This window comes from Carcharhinus amblyrhynchos, chromosome 22, assembly GCF_965287045.1.
Source record: "Carcharhinus amblyrhynchos chromosome 22, sCarAmb.v2.hapA, whole genome shotgun sequence".
In the NCBI taxonomy this organism is placed as follows: Eukaryota; Metazoa; Chordata; class Chondrichthyes; order Carcharhiniformes; family Carcharhinidae; genus Carcharhinus; species Carcharhinus amblyrhynchos.
This window is the reverse complement of record NC_137345.1, coordinates 15,175,234-15,190,364: the sequence shown is the minus strand read 5'-3', so window position 1 is coordinate 15,190,364 and position 15,131 is coordinate 15,175,234. Positions and strand designations below refer to the sequence as shown.

At 40.1% G+C, this 15,131-nt stretch overlaps 1 protein-coding gene across 1 annotated transcript; it reads left to right on the top strand.

Annotated features, from left to right (window-relative positions):
- Window positions 1-9,748: 9,748 nt before the first annotated feature.
- Window positions 9,749-12,085, top strand: LOC145356939 (protein BTG2-like). The gene is made up of 2 exons (XM_080209950.1): window positions 9,749-10,081; window positions 10,765-12,085. Exons 1-2 carry the CDS (start codon window positions 9,964-9,966, stop codon window positions 11,094-11,096), a joined length of 450 nt encoding a protein of 149 aa, XP_080066076.1. The 5' UTR covers window positions 9,749-9,963; the 3' UTR covers window positions 11,097-12,085.
- The last annotated feature ends 3,046 nt before the right edge of the window (window positions 12,086-15,131 follow it).

Below are 15,131 nucleotides of genomic sequence, written 5' to 3'. Positions count from 1 at the left end.
TCTCTGTTCCACCTTCTTCTTTTGGGAAAATGATATAAATGTCAGAGGTCATGTACCAACCAACTCAAGAACAGCTCCTCCCCTGCTGCCATCAGACTTTGAATGGGCCTCCCTCCATTAAGTTGATCTTTCTCTATGCCCTAGCTATAACTGTAGCACTACATTCTGCTCTTTCTGGTTTCCTTCTCTATGAGCTGTATTCTTTGTATAGCATGCAAGAAATAATACTTTTCACTTAACACCAATAAAATTATGTTAATAATAATTCAAATCAAATCAAGTCATTGTATTGGGAAGAATCATGTCATTGTCTTCAGCCCTCACTACAAACCTCATTCACTTACCACCTACAACTACCCTTCTATAGCCACTCTCTTGGGTTGAGCCAGAATGATCAAACCTCAGCATCCTGTTCCAAATGAGAGCTGAGTTTCCAACCCCACATCCTTTACATCATAAACACTCTACACTTCCACCTGCACACACTGCCTACTTTTCTGCTGAAATTAGCCCATTTTCTGCTGACATCTTTAAGTGCCTTCATCTCTCACAGGCTCAATTAACTCCAATGCTCTCCTTGTGGATCTCTCCCCATATAAACTTCAGCTCATTCAAATCCTGCTGCTTACATTATACACTGTTTGCTCATCACATTTGTCAGCGCAGAGCTACATTTCCTCCTGGTCCCTCAAAGCAGCACATGTAAAATTACTGTCCTTGTCTTTGAACATCTCTATAGCTTCATCGCTTCTTACCTTTTTAATCTCTGCAAGCCCCAATAATATCCATCAACACCTTTCCTTGACTCTGACATCATGCACTTGTTCTCTTTGCCTGACTATTGATAATGGTGACTCCAAAGATTAGGATCAATCCTTTGGAATTCACTCCCCAGACCTCTCTACTTTGCCACTTCTTTCTCCTCCCTCAAGAACTTTCTTAAAACTCATTTCTCTGAAAAATGTTTAATCTACCCTTTGGTTCAGTGTACCTGTTTTTCCCTTATGGCTCTGTGAAGTGTCTAAATGGATGATCTTCTATATAAAAGCTACTCTATTGATGAAAATTGTTATTGTTACTAGTTAGTCCCCAGCCATTTCTCAGATGTTATTAGTTAACCCACCATGGCTCTTCTTACTTTCCCTGTTACTTCACAGTTGCTTTAATTAATTCTATCACTAACTATACTGGCTGTTGTTTTTGCCATCTGCCATGTGCTATAATCTGACACATTAGTATTTACATAGTATTTACAACTGCACACAAAGCAGCAAAGATTAGTGGGAAACTAGAGGATTGGGAAATCTTTAAAGGTCAACCAAAAGCCACAAAAAACAAAACATAAGTAAGATAGATTATGAGAGTAAACTAGCTCAGAATATAAAACCAGATGGCAAATGTTTCTACAAATATATAAAACGAAAGAGTGCTGAAGGTAAACATTGGTCCTTTAAAGGGTGAGAAGGGGTATTTAATAATGGGAAATGAGGGAATGGCCAAACAATTAAACAGTATTTTGTGTCAGTCTATAGTGGAAGACACAAATAACATGTGAAAAATTGATGACAAAAATACTATAGCAAATGAGGACCTAGAAAAGATCATTAAAGGAGTAGTGTTGGGCAAGCTAATGAGGCTAAAGGTAGACAAGTCTCCTGGCCTTGATGGAATGTATCCCAGGATACTAAAAGAGATGGTGGGGGAAATAGCAAATGCACTCATGATAATTTACCAAAATTTACTGGAACTTGGGGCCATCCCAGCAGATTGGAAAACAACAAATGTGACACCACTGTTTAAAAAAGGAGGTAGACAAAAGATGGGTAACAATAGGCTGGTAAGCTTAACCTCTACAATGGGAAAAGTGCTTGCATCTATTATCAAGGAAGAAATAGCGAGACATTTGGATAGAAATTGTCCCATTGGGAAGGCGTAGCATGGGTTCAAGATAGGCAGGTCATGCTTAATTAATTTACTGGACATTATGAGCTTGATGGGCAACGGGGAACCTTTGGATGTGACGTACCTGGATTTCCAGAAGGAATTTGACTGAAAGTGCATGGCGTTATGGGTAATATATTAGCATGGATAAGGAATGGTTAATGAACAGAAAGCAAAGAGCGAAGGTGAATGGATGTTTTTCTGGTTGGCAATCAGTGAATAGTGGTGTGCCTCAGGTATCAATACTGGGACCGCAATTGTTTACAATTTAAAATAGATGATTTGGAGTTGGGGACCACGTATAGTGCATCAAAGTTCACAGATGACACTAAAATGAGAGGTAGAGTAAAGTGTGCATAGCACACTGAAATTCTGCAAAGGGATATAGATTGTTAAGTGGGTGGGCAAGGGCCTGGCAGATGGAGTACAATGTAGGTAGTTGTGAGATAGGATTAACAGCAAAATGTACTACTACTTAAATGGTAAAATATTGCAACAAGCTGCTGTGCAGAGGGACATGGATGTCCTTGTGCATGAATTGCAAAATATTGGTTTGCAGATGTAACAAGTAATTAAGAAGGCAAATAGATTTTTTTGCTCATTGCCAGAGGGATGGAGTTGGAAAACAGAGAGGTTATGTTGCAGATGTATAAGGTACTGGTGAGGCCACACCTGAAGTACTGTGTACAGTTTTGGTCCCCTTACTTGAGAAAGGATATACTGGCACTGGAGAGGCTGCAAAGGAGATTCACTAGGTTGATTCCGGAGTTGAGAGGGTTGGCTTATGAGAAAAGACTGAGTAGGTTGGGGCCTAAACACATTGGAATTCAGAAGAATGAGGGGGGGAGATCTTATTGAAACATAAAATTATGAAGGGAATAAATAAGATAGAAGCAAGGAGGTTGTTTCCACTGGTGGGTGAAACGAGAACTAGGGGACATAGTCCTAAACTTGTTCCCCCTTATTTTGAGGCTGAGTTAGGAGGAACTTCTTCACCCGAGGGGTAGTGAATCTGTAGAATTCCCTGCACAGTGAAGCAGTTGAGGTTACCTCGTTAAATGTTTTTAAGGCAAAGATAGATATACTTTTGAACGGTAAAGGCATTAAGGATGAGGTTATGGTGAGCAGGCCGGTAAGTGGAGCTGGGTGCATGAAAAGATCAGCCATGATCTTATTGAATGGCGGTGCAGGCTCGAGGGACCAGATGGCCTACTCCTACTCCTAGTTCTTATGTTCTGATTACACTCTACTGCAGCAAGTTGTCTTTACATAGTGGGCTTTACCTTAGGAAAACATCAGAAGGTGCTCCACAGGATCAAAATCAGATAAGGAACATGCCACTGAGGCAAAAAAATAAAAGAAATATGAGGAACCATGTGTCAAAGCTTGGTCAAAGATGTAACTTTCAAGGAAGCATTTGAAAGAGAACAAAGTTATAGAAAGGCAACAAGGTTTAGGGAGTGAATGTCAGGACTTTGTCTGAGATGGCTGAAAGCAAGGCCACAAAATATAAGGTTAAGGGAATGGAGGATGTATAAGGAGAAATTTGAAGAATGAGGCCATGGAGGAATCTGAACATGAGAATAAGAATTTTAAAGGTGAGGCAGGGGCTTCTTGGAGAAAGATGGAATCAGCGGAAAAGGAATGGAATTTGTTGGGGGCAATAGTGGGGTATTTAAAAGTAGTAGCTTTGGATTTCTAATATTTAATTACACAAAATTGTGAGCCACCCTGGGCTGAATGATTGATTTATTATTGTCAAATTTATTGGGTGCTACCAAATAAACCTGTTGGACCTTAACGTAGTGTTGTGAGACTTCTTAATGTGCCTACCCCAGTCCAACACCAGCATCTCCACATCATTGTGGAGAAGGAATGATAATGGTACATATAACACATGCAGTGTAAAAGTTCAGAGAGGCGATGGAAGGGTGGAACTGGGTGTAATATGCATTCATATGGAATCTGACAAATCTTCACAAGAGATCACCAAAGGAAGCTGACGAATAGGAGAGGAAGTAAAGAGTAGATTGTGAGGATATTGCAGAAAATTCACTGGCTATCATTGGATATGTTAGAGTGGGACCGAACGAGGGAAGTACCACTCAAGTGGATGAGGGAGGAAAGCTGTTGGAGGAAGATGATGTTTTTAACAGTGTGAAAGATTGCAGAGGGGTCAAGAAGTACCAGAGGGTAGAGAATTTTTTTTTCCCAGGAATGGACAGAGATATTGGCTTGGAATGATGAAACAGGCTGTGAAGGACAAGTTACCTTGCCTGTGATATTGAGCCAAAATTGAGAAGCCAAGAGAAATGTGCATGGTCAAGATGCTGGCCATGAATATGGTGAGGAGAGTTTACAGGGTCGGAAATTTAATGGAGGACAAGAGGGCACTGAATTGAGGTGGAAATGGAAAACAATGAGGATATAGCAGATCATTTAGAAAAACTCAATGCAATCAGGTAGAGGCAGCATGATTTTTGTGAACAGAAATCATGTTTGACAAATTTACTGACAGTCTTTGAGGAAGTAATAAATAACGTAGATGTGTTGTATTTAGGTTTCCAGAAGGCATTTGACAAGGTGAAAAATGAAAGGGTACTACACAAAACAAGAACTCACGGTGTACTGGGTGACATAAAAGCATGGATGGAGGATTGGTTAGCTAACAGGACACAAGATAGTGGAACTAAATGGGTAATTTTGGGGTTGGCAAGATGTGATAAGTGGAATGCCATAGTGATCAGTTCTGGGACCACAACTATTTACAAGTTAGATGAATGATTTGGAGGAAGGGGCCGAATGTATAGTTCATAAAATTGCTGATGAGACAAAAATAGATACGAAAGTAAGTTGAGTAAGAAGAGGACATAAGGTCTCTCCAAAGAGAATGGGCAAAAAAAAGACAGATGGAGTACATTGTGGGAAAATGTGGAATTGTCCAATTTGGCTGAAAGAATAGAAAAGCAGTGTGTTATTTAAATGCAGAGATTGCAAAATCTTGAGGTTCAGAGGGACCTGGGTGTCCTGGTCACAAAATGTTAGTTTTCAGGTACGGCAAGTGATGAGGAAGGCAAATGTAATGTTGATGTTTATTGCAAGAGTAATGGAATATAAACCTGGGGATGTTTTGCTGCAGCTGGACAGGACATTGCTGAGACCACATCAAGAGTATCGTAGAACAGCTATAGCACAGAAAGAGGCCATTCAGACCATCATGTCTGCGCTGGCCAAAAAGAAAACAGTAACTGGCTGCTCATTTTAATCCCATTTTCCAGCACCTTGTCTGTAGCCTTGCAGGTAACAGCACTTCAGATACAGATCCAGGTACCTTTGAAATGAGTTGAGTGTTTCAGCCTCAATCACCAACTGTGGCAGTGAATGCCAAGGTTTTCCTCATGTCCCCTCTAATTCTTCTACCAATCACCTTAAATCTATGCCTTGTGGTAATTAACTCCTCAGCTCAGGGAAACAAGTCTTTCCTGCCTAACCTACCTAGGCCTCTCATAATTTTGTACACGTCAATTAGGTCACCCATTATCCTCCTTTGATCGAAGGAAAAAAACTGTAGTGCATCTAATTTCTCCTCACAGCTCCAATTTTCAACCCCTTGCAACATTCTTGTAAATCTTCTGTGTACTCTATCCAGAGCAATTATGTCCCCCCACAGCGCCCCTCCCACCACCCCGTAATGCTGTGATGTGATGTAGTGACCAGAATTGTACACAAAACTGTGGCTTATAAAGTTCCATCATTACATCCCTGCTTTTGTAATCTATACCTTGTCTAAAAAAGGAATACATTCCATATGCTTTTTTAATCATCTTGTTCCGTTACTTTTAAAGATCTGCAGCATGGTGGTTAATACTGCTGCCTGACAGCGTCAGGGACCCCGGTTCAATTCTGGCCTGGAGTCACTGTCTGCGTGGAGTTTGCACTTTCTTCCCATGTCCACATGGGTTTCCTCCGGGTGGTCTGGTTTTCTCCCACATTCCAAAGATATGCAGGGTAGGTTGATTGGCCATGCTAAATTGACTCTAGTGTCAGGGGGATTAGCAGGGTAAATATGTGGGGTTTTGCGGATGGGGACCTGGGTAGAATTGTGGTCAATGCAAACTTGATTGACTGAATGGCCTCCTTCTGTACTGTAGGGATTCTGTGATTGTATGACGTACTCCAAGCTCTCTCACTTCCTCAACCTCTCTCGATATCTTCCTGTTTATTGAGTATTCTCTTGCTTTGTTGCATTACTTCATACTTTTCTGGATTAAATTCCATTTGTCATTTCTCTGCCCACTCAACCAAACCACTGATATCATTCTAGATTTGATAGCTATCCCCTTCACTATCAACTATAGAACAAAGTTGTGTGTCATTTGCAAATTTCTCAATCACGTCACCCCCAGTTAAGTCTAAATCATTAATATATACAACAAACATATACAGCAAGAGCCAAACACTGAGCCCCATGAAACACCACTGGATACTGTTCTTCCATTCGCAAAAACATCCATTATCCTTTGTTTCCCATCACTGATCCAATTTTAGATCTGCCACCATTTTCATGTATTCCATGAGATCTCACTTTTGTGACCAGTCTGCCATGAGAGACCTTCTTAAATGCCCTTTCCAAAATCCATGTAGACAATAGCCACTGCACTACACCATCAGCTCTCCTTGTTACTTCCTCAAAAAATTCTACTACGTTAGCAAGACACAATCTACCCCTACCCATGCTGACTATCCCCGTTCAATCTGTACCTTTCAAAATGACAGTTAATCCTGTCTCTCAGAATTGTTTCCAATAATTTGCCCATTACTGAAGCTTGACTAACTGATCTTTAGCTTTCTGATCTGTGTACAGTATTGTCTCCTTACAGAAGGAAGGCAATAAGTGTGTTAGAAGCAGTTCTCACCTGATACCTGGGATGGGAGGATTATCTTATGAGGAAAGATCAGAGAGAGATTAATGATAACTTTATAGTTACTAGAAAATAGCAGGGTGTATTTGAGTGCCATGGTATATTGTAGCAATGTATCCACTGGAATTTAGAAGAATAAGAGCTTATCTTACTGAGACATATATGATTCCGAGGAGACTTGACAGGGTGAATGCTAAAAGGATGTTTCCTCTCATGAGAGAGGTGAGAACTAGAGGCATAGTTCAAAGGTAAGTGGTCTCCCATTTAAAATGGAAATTAGAATAAATGTTTTTGCTCAGAAGGTCTTGCGTCTTTGGAAGCCTCTTCCCCAGAAAGTGGTTAAGGCAGGGTCATTGAAGATTTTTAAGGCCGAGTTAGATAGATTCTTGACTAACAAGGGAGTGAAGGATTGTGAGTAGGTGGGAATGTGGAGTTAAGGCCACAATCACATCAGCCATGATCTTATTTAATGGTACAGCAGACTCAAGGGGCTGAATGGCCTATTCCTGTTCCTAATTTATATGTTCCTATCTCTTTCCCAGTGCAGATGTTAAGAAAGAAACCAGTTAAGGATAACTCTCTGAGAAATTCCACTCGTTGTTGTTCAATTGCTATGATCTATATTGCTCTCGGATACCTCAAGCTGTATTCCCAAGTTGTTTTCATCAATTGTTACTTCCAATTATTGCCAGTATATTCCAGTTGCTAGAATATAACATGGCTCTCGAATACACCCTGCTACTTCCCAGTAACTATAAAGTTCATCGTTAATTCTTGTCAATCCCCCATTACTTTTCAGTTGCTACTGTTTACCTTGTTCTAATTCACGCTGTTAATCCCCAGTAACATCCCCCTCTTTAAGGTACCATGCCCTAGGAGGACACTGGTGAGCATGGACGTCCATTGGATTGGCCCATCATCATGCTGGGTGAAGTACTGCAGTAGTTTGCCATTGCCTTCTACAATATGACTAACCAAGAACCTGTCTTGCTCTTAATGCCTGCGATCAGACATATTGAGAGGATTTACAGACTGATAACCTACCTGCTTGGCCATATTATGAACATACCTGCATTGGCCATCAAGTCCTGGAGTGAAACATCAACCCAGAACTTCAAGTTCAGCGGAAGGAATGCATCCACTGCACCCCAAAACATTTGTCCAGTAATTCTACAGTCTATTTTTGACCAACATTTTAAAATATTCTTTCACAGGATGTGCGTTTTGCTGGCTAGGCCAGCATTTATTGCTCATCTCTAATTTTCTTTTGAGAAAGTGGTGGTGAGCCATCTACTTGAGCTGCTGTGCTCCATGTAGTGTAAATGCCCCCATGGTGCTGTTAGGGAGGAAGTTCCAGGATTCCAACCCAGTGATAGTGAAGGAATGGTGATATACTTCCAAGTCAATATGAGGTGTGGTTTCAGGGGAACTTGCAGGTGTTGCTTTTCCTATGCATCTGCTATACTTATTCTTTTCAGAGGTACAGATCAAGTGTTTGGAAGGTGCTATTGAAGGAGACTTGGTGAGGTGCTGCAATGCATCTTGTACATGGTATACACTGGTGTCACTGTGCATCGATAATGAGGGGATTGAATGTTTAAAGTGGTGGCCATGGTCCTAATCAAACGGTCTGCTTTGTCCTGGATATTGTTGAGCTTCTTTGTGCTGTTGGAGTTAAACTCATCCAGGCAAGTGGAGAGTATTCTGTCACATTCCTGACTTGTGTCTTGTAGATAGTGGACAGACTTAGGTCAGTGAGGAAATGAGGTACCAGCCTCTCACCTGCTCATGTAATTACCACATTTATACAGCTGGTCCAGTTTAATTTCTGCCCAATCATAACCACAGAGATGTTGATAATGGGAGATTCAGTGATGGTAAAATCATTGAATGTGAAGGGGAGATAGCTGGATTCTCTCTTGTGGATATAGTCAATTATCATTTATCACTCAAGCCTGAATATTGTCCAAGTCTTGCTGCATATGGACATGTCACTCCTCCTGTCATTTCCCAATAACTCTACACTTTATTGTAGATCCTCTCCTGTTATTTCCCCGTAACTCTACACCATTATAGATCACTCCCTATCTTCTTGTTATTTCCCAGTAACTTTACATTATTTATAGATCACTCGCTATCCTCCTGTTATTTGCCAGTAAGTCTACACTATTATAGATCACTCCCTATCCTCTGTTATTTCCCAGTAACTTTACACTCTATTATTGATCACTCCCTATCCTCTTGTTATTTCCCAGTAACTTTATTCTGTTCGGGGCCATTCCCCCTCCTATTGGGGAGCCACCCCTTTTTCTTTGTCCTAATGTAATTTGAGTTTGTTTACTTGGTTTGACCCAAAAAGCTCCCCCCTCAACACCCAGGTAGCTTTACACTCTAGTATAGATCACTATTATTTCCCAGTAACTCTACAGTCTATTATCAATCATTCTCAGTTCTCCTGTTATTGCCCAGTAACTTTACAGTCTTATTACAGATCACTCCCCATCCTCCTGTTACTTCCCAATAACTTTACACTCTATTATAGATCACTCTTCTGTTATTTCCTAGTAACTCTACAGTCCATTATCAATCACTCTCAGTTCTCCTGTTATTTCCCAGTTGCTATAATCAGACCATTCGCACACACGTCATCTCGAACGTCAATTCTTCCATTTTAGACCAAGTCGATCCCATTGGGCGAGAGGCTCTGAATCGTCACAATCACCCCACCGTCCAATGGCGAGGCCGTTGCCACCTAGCTCTTGCACGATTGGCGAAGTCCGGGGGTCCTCTATTCGGATTGGACAATCCTGCCACCGTTCCGCCCCCCCGGACGGGGGGGCGAAAACAATGGATGTATAAATAGGAGTCGTAGCGCTAACGAAAGGGACAGACTCCGGAGTGAGTCGTTAAGTTGTTTGGAGGTTGTAGGGTGGCCCGGTGAGAGCTCCAGATTGGAGTCATTTACTCACGCGCTGTACAGTAACTCAGGGCGCCCTGCTCAACTTGCGACCATTGTATCTGTCGCTCTCTTTGTTGTCACATCCTTGCATTTAATAAAGCCGCTTGCTGCTTCTGCTGTAGCTCTCGGCTGGGTTTGCTCATGAGCATGGAGATCGCAGCTGCCGTGGGTTTTGTCAGCAGACTCCTGCGGAACACGGGCTTAGTGAGCCCGGGACAACTCCAAATCTTCAGCCACTCGCTCCAGGACGCGCTGGCAGGTGAGTAAATGGCCAGTGAGAGAATTGGGTGCTTGCGAGGGAGTTATTTACTATCGGGCTGGCGTTTAATTTCCCTGATCACAACAAAAGTGAGGAAAAAACATAAAAATTGACTTGCAGTTTCAGTGTAGTGTAGGGTGCTCGCAAAGATTCATCCCAGTGGTTTTTATTTCCCTTTTAACATAAATCTAAAGCCCTTTTAATCTTAAATTCTTTCCCGAGTTTGGAATCGGGGGGAAAAAACCCAAATTTCGGCTCTAAACGAATTGAGAAATGTGACGCAGAATTAAAAACACTTACTTCCTTCCCAGCAAAACATTCAAAACTTTTTCCTCGGATGAAATCTGGACGCTTCTTAAAACAAGAGCTTGACTGACTTTAGTTGAAACGGCATTCTTTCTCTTTATAAGAACCATTGTCTGCTTTTTAAGAAGCTTTGAAATTTTTCTAATTGTCAAATATAAATTCTCTAATTTTTGGAAATTCAATTTTTAAAATCTCTTGAGTAAAAGGCTTTTTAAAATCTTTTAGGTTGAATTAATCTTGGATGTAAAGACCTTAAAATATATTATGGCTATAAATTGAATCAAAACCACTGCAGTTTGTATATGTCTGTTTTTATCCTTTTTTGTAAAGCATTTTTCTGCAAATCTATTAATGTTAGGTGTCCATCTTTCTCTCAGAACACTACAGGCATCATTGGTTCCCAGACAAACCGTGCAAAGGATCAGGTTACCGTTGCATCCGAATAAACCATAAAATGGACCCCTTGATTGGAAAAGCTGCAAACAGAATCGGGCTCAGCAGCCAGCAGTTGTATAGACTTCTACCAAGCGAGCTGACTCTGTGGGTTGACCCATATGAAGTGTCTTACCGCATAGGTGAAGACGGTTCCATTTGTGTCTTGTATGAAGCATCGCCAGTAAACAACCTGGGAATGTTGACCTGTAAAAACGAGCTCATCAGGAACCGAAGCAGCCCTTCGAAAAACTACTGGATGGCAGTTTCAAGCTGAGGCACTTTTTAACCCCTGCAACTAAGCAATATATACCTTAAGTGGCATTTTCTTTTTTTAAGAAACAAATTGTGGCTTATAAACATATGAAAAAAAAATTACTTGACCCTGATCTTTAAAAACATTTCTGCTCAGAAGGTGTTTTTTGGTCAGGGATAATGACAGTTATCTGGCTGGGGTATTTCCAAAGGAGCATTATTTGGAATGTAACCCTCTCCTGAAACTGTTGCAAACTGGAACAGTTTCTCATGAGGGTTGCTCAGTGTAAGTAGTCAAAACTACATGAGCTGAGTTAAATTTGTATTCTAATTTTTCAGGATGGAATTTTTTTGACTCATCAGACATAGTTGGTGTCAAATTAAACTGTTTTTATATTCTGAAAATACAACGTTGAGCGTTGGGAATAAATAATAAAGCACTGAACATGAAGAACACTTTAAAAGATTTCTGACTAAAAGGATTACAACCATGATGTATTTTGATCACAAGACAAAAGTAAGCTGTTTTGAACACTTTTTTAAAAAAAATTAAATTGTGACATTACTGATTTTATAACTCTGACAAATGTCCTTTGTTTTCTAAACAGCAGGACATGTAGTCAGACTTGTAAAAAGATTTGCCCGAGCTTAACTTGTGTAAGTCAGTATTGATCCAAGAAAGGTGACATACATTTTACATATCATGTTTTAAGGGGACACTGCCATTTGGATTAAGCTGTGAATTGATTCCAGGAGCTTGTTATAAAACTGACTATTTTCTGTAATACAGCAAAGCTTGTTTCCAAATGAAAGTTTGAGGAAAAAATCACTTTTGGTAGCATATTGTGCAGATCTGGTTTTAGTTTGTCTGTACATAGTTTTTTTGACAGTCTGTAAGCTATGTGAATCTGAGAACTGTTGTACATTTTTTCTTGAATATTGTACAGCTGTATTGAAGAAATTGTACAGTTTTCTATTAAGTTTTAATTAAAGCCTACTTTTCAATGGAAAGCAATCTTAGTTTTATTGAGGGTGTACACTTGATGAGGAAGTATTTGGATTATGGAAATGTAGGCATTTGGGGAAATTCCAGTTTGTATAAAGCAGCCACGTCATCTCAGAAGTTAAATCTTGTCTGCAACCAAACACCAATACAATACAGAAACTTGTGTTTTTTGTGCAGGATTTATACAACAACACTAGTGGACCTGATTTTATTTTTTTTACAAGTTGCAACTTGTTGGTATTTGTCTCCCATTTAAGCAAGGGACAGAACTTCAGTGCCTACTCACCTTTCCTGCCCTCTACCACCTCCCAGCTATTGGCTTCAAAATCTACAGTTCTGACACTGCCATTTGTCTTTTTTTCTAACTTTTGTGTCCTTGTTTTCAAATTGCTTCATGGCCTCATTCCTCCTATCGCCTCCAGCCTGTGATTTCGATTGCTTTCTAATTCTGAGTACCCCCTCTACCTCTGCTTTTTGCTTGATACTCCTACTTGTGTTGTGAACAAACTTGGTCATCTGACCTAATTTCCATCTCCCTTTTTGTAATGCTCTTCCTTTATTGTTTGGTGCTATATAAATGCAAGTTGATGTTGTTCCTCATGCAATCCTGCATCCTTTTTCTTCCAAAGGCCATACTCTATTACTGCAATAACATCCTATTAATACCCTTAGCTGTTCTATAATTTTTCAGCTGCTGAAGTGCTGTGGGAAGTATTCTAAGGTTGCATACATGTGAAGATGTTCTGAGCAGTCTCAGCAATTTTTCTGCCTGTGCTTAAGATGCAAAATTTGCCATGAATTTTGGGAGTGAAAGAATGATCCAATTGTTGCTTTAAATCCATGTCCATAGTGTGCCCATTTCTTTGTAAACCAATGGGGTAGCACAGTGATTAGCACTGCTGCTACCTTGCATTGCCTGGGTTCCATTTCCAGACTTGGGTCACTGGAATTTGCATATTCTTCCCCCATGTCTGTTGTGGGTTTCCTCCTACACAAGGTGGCCATGTTAACTTGCCCCATAATGTTGGGGGGCTTACAGGAATGGGGTAATGAGCTTATTGGCCTCCTTCTGCACTAAGGATTCAGTCAAATTTGGAGATGATACTAGCTGGGTGGGGGCATTGAAGCAAAGATTAACTAGCTCCAACTTAAAGCTAGGTTAAGCCAAGTCAAGTGGGCCACTGGTGGATGAAAGTCAAGATAGAAATGTGAAATATGCTTCAGTTGAAGGAAAAGATCTTGTACAAAGTGTCTTTAAGAGTAACAGCTAAAGATGAAGGTGGGCAACACTGCTTTGTTACTGAAGATCACCAATTGGCAAGTGTAAAATGCTGAACAAGAATGGCAACAACAGTAGTGACAGTAGAGGGATGCCATACTTTTCTGGAAAGGCAGCAACTTGTGCCCAGTAACAAGTGCAGGAAATGTCATGATGCAGATTGCTGTTATTATTATGCAACACAACATTCAAATTTGAATGGGTGTAACAAAAATAGGATTGTGCAGAGTGGGTGTATAAAACAAAATGTCAACAGTAGGATATTGTACCCAAATTTCAATTGGCAGGAAGCCAATTGAAGTACTTTACAAACCAATATGTCCCATGGACTTCTAGGTAGAGTTGTGGAAGCAAAATCTTGGATGTTGATTGTCAGACCAGATTTTTTTTTTCCCTGCCTGCGTAAACTTGACTTGGAAATCATCTTCTGTGCATGATTCTTGTGAACCCCAAATGTTCTTAAAACTCTTGTAGTTTGAAGTTTTCCCATCATTCACTAGCTAAATGAACCCAATTGCAGTTACAATAAAATCAAAGATGTTTGATTCTGCTCTTGTAACAAAACCATAGGTTTTATTCATCGTGGAACAGGGTGGGGGGAGGGTGACCAGGATTTCCATTCCTCTTAACTGACTCCTGATGGACATCCATTGGAGATGAGATTGGTGGTGATTGCACAGATTTCATAGTGAATTGGCAGTGTTGAGGTATTTTCTACGTAGCCTCAAGTGTGTTGTCAATGGAAGTGAGGGGTAAGAAATAAAAACCTAATTGTAGTTGAGTTTTCCTTTTGCTTATATTGAGTAAGATGAGTCTTTTAAGCCATTTCCTACCACATAGGACATTTCTTGTGCTGCTTTTGTATGACACTAAGTGTACTTCAAGTGTGTTGTATGTGGTGAGCATTGGCAGCTTTTCAAAAGTAAATGATATCAAGATATTACTAGAGCTAAAGTTATCTAATATACCAGCCACCAGTTGGAAACCCAAAGTGCCGACTCTAGCCTACTTTCAACTGCTTAGCTAAGGCCGCTTGAGACCAGTTCTAACACCACAGTTGCTGTTGTCATTGAAGTGTAGTAATTAATCAAAGGCCAGGATTATTCTTGTAACTTTCTTGTTATGTACTGCTCAGCTGAGCATGTCCTTGACTAACAGATCCACAGTGCCCTTGTAAGAATTGTTCAAAACCCATCAGTAAACAAAATATTCTCATTGTGTTATTACATAAATGACAGTCATAACATTTAGCTACAACCCTGTGATCAGCAAATGTAGAGGAACTGGCATATAAATGCGAACTTCTGCTGAAAGAAAACCAAGTAATGTTCTCCATTTTGTTTTCTTTCTTTTTGCTACAAATTAAACCTAAAAGAATAAGAGTACTGTCTAACAGGCATTTGATTCAGAAGGCAGGTATTTTAAAATCAATTGAAATTTTGAATCTGGGGGAAAACAGATTGATAAATGAGGAAATATATTTAGATGGTCAGAAAATAGACTCAATTATACCTGCAATAATTGAAACCTCAAACCATACTAAATGATGAGGCACTTCTATTGGTGACGTGGAGTGAATGCTTGGCCCATTGAAACTGACTGGTGCACAGATTGTAAAAACTAAAATGTTGAAGTTTTTGTTTAAACTACTTTTTTATTTGTTATTTCTGATTTCAATATACTCCAAAACCCTTTGTGACCCTAAAGACCGTCACAGTTTGGTAGTTCTTAGTCAAAGAATTTGTTAGTTTTTCCATTCAAATATATGGAGA

Coding starts and splice junctions, on each gene's coding strand:
- LOC145356939 (XM_080209950.1), top strand. CDS start 9,964: ATGAGCATGGAGATCGCAGCTGCCGTGGGTTTTGTCAGCAGACTCCTG. Junction 10,082..10,764: donor GCTCCAGGACGCGCTGGCAG/GTGAGTAAATGG, acceptor TCTTTCTCTCAG/AACACTACAGGCATCATTGG.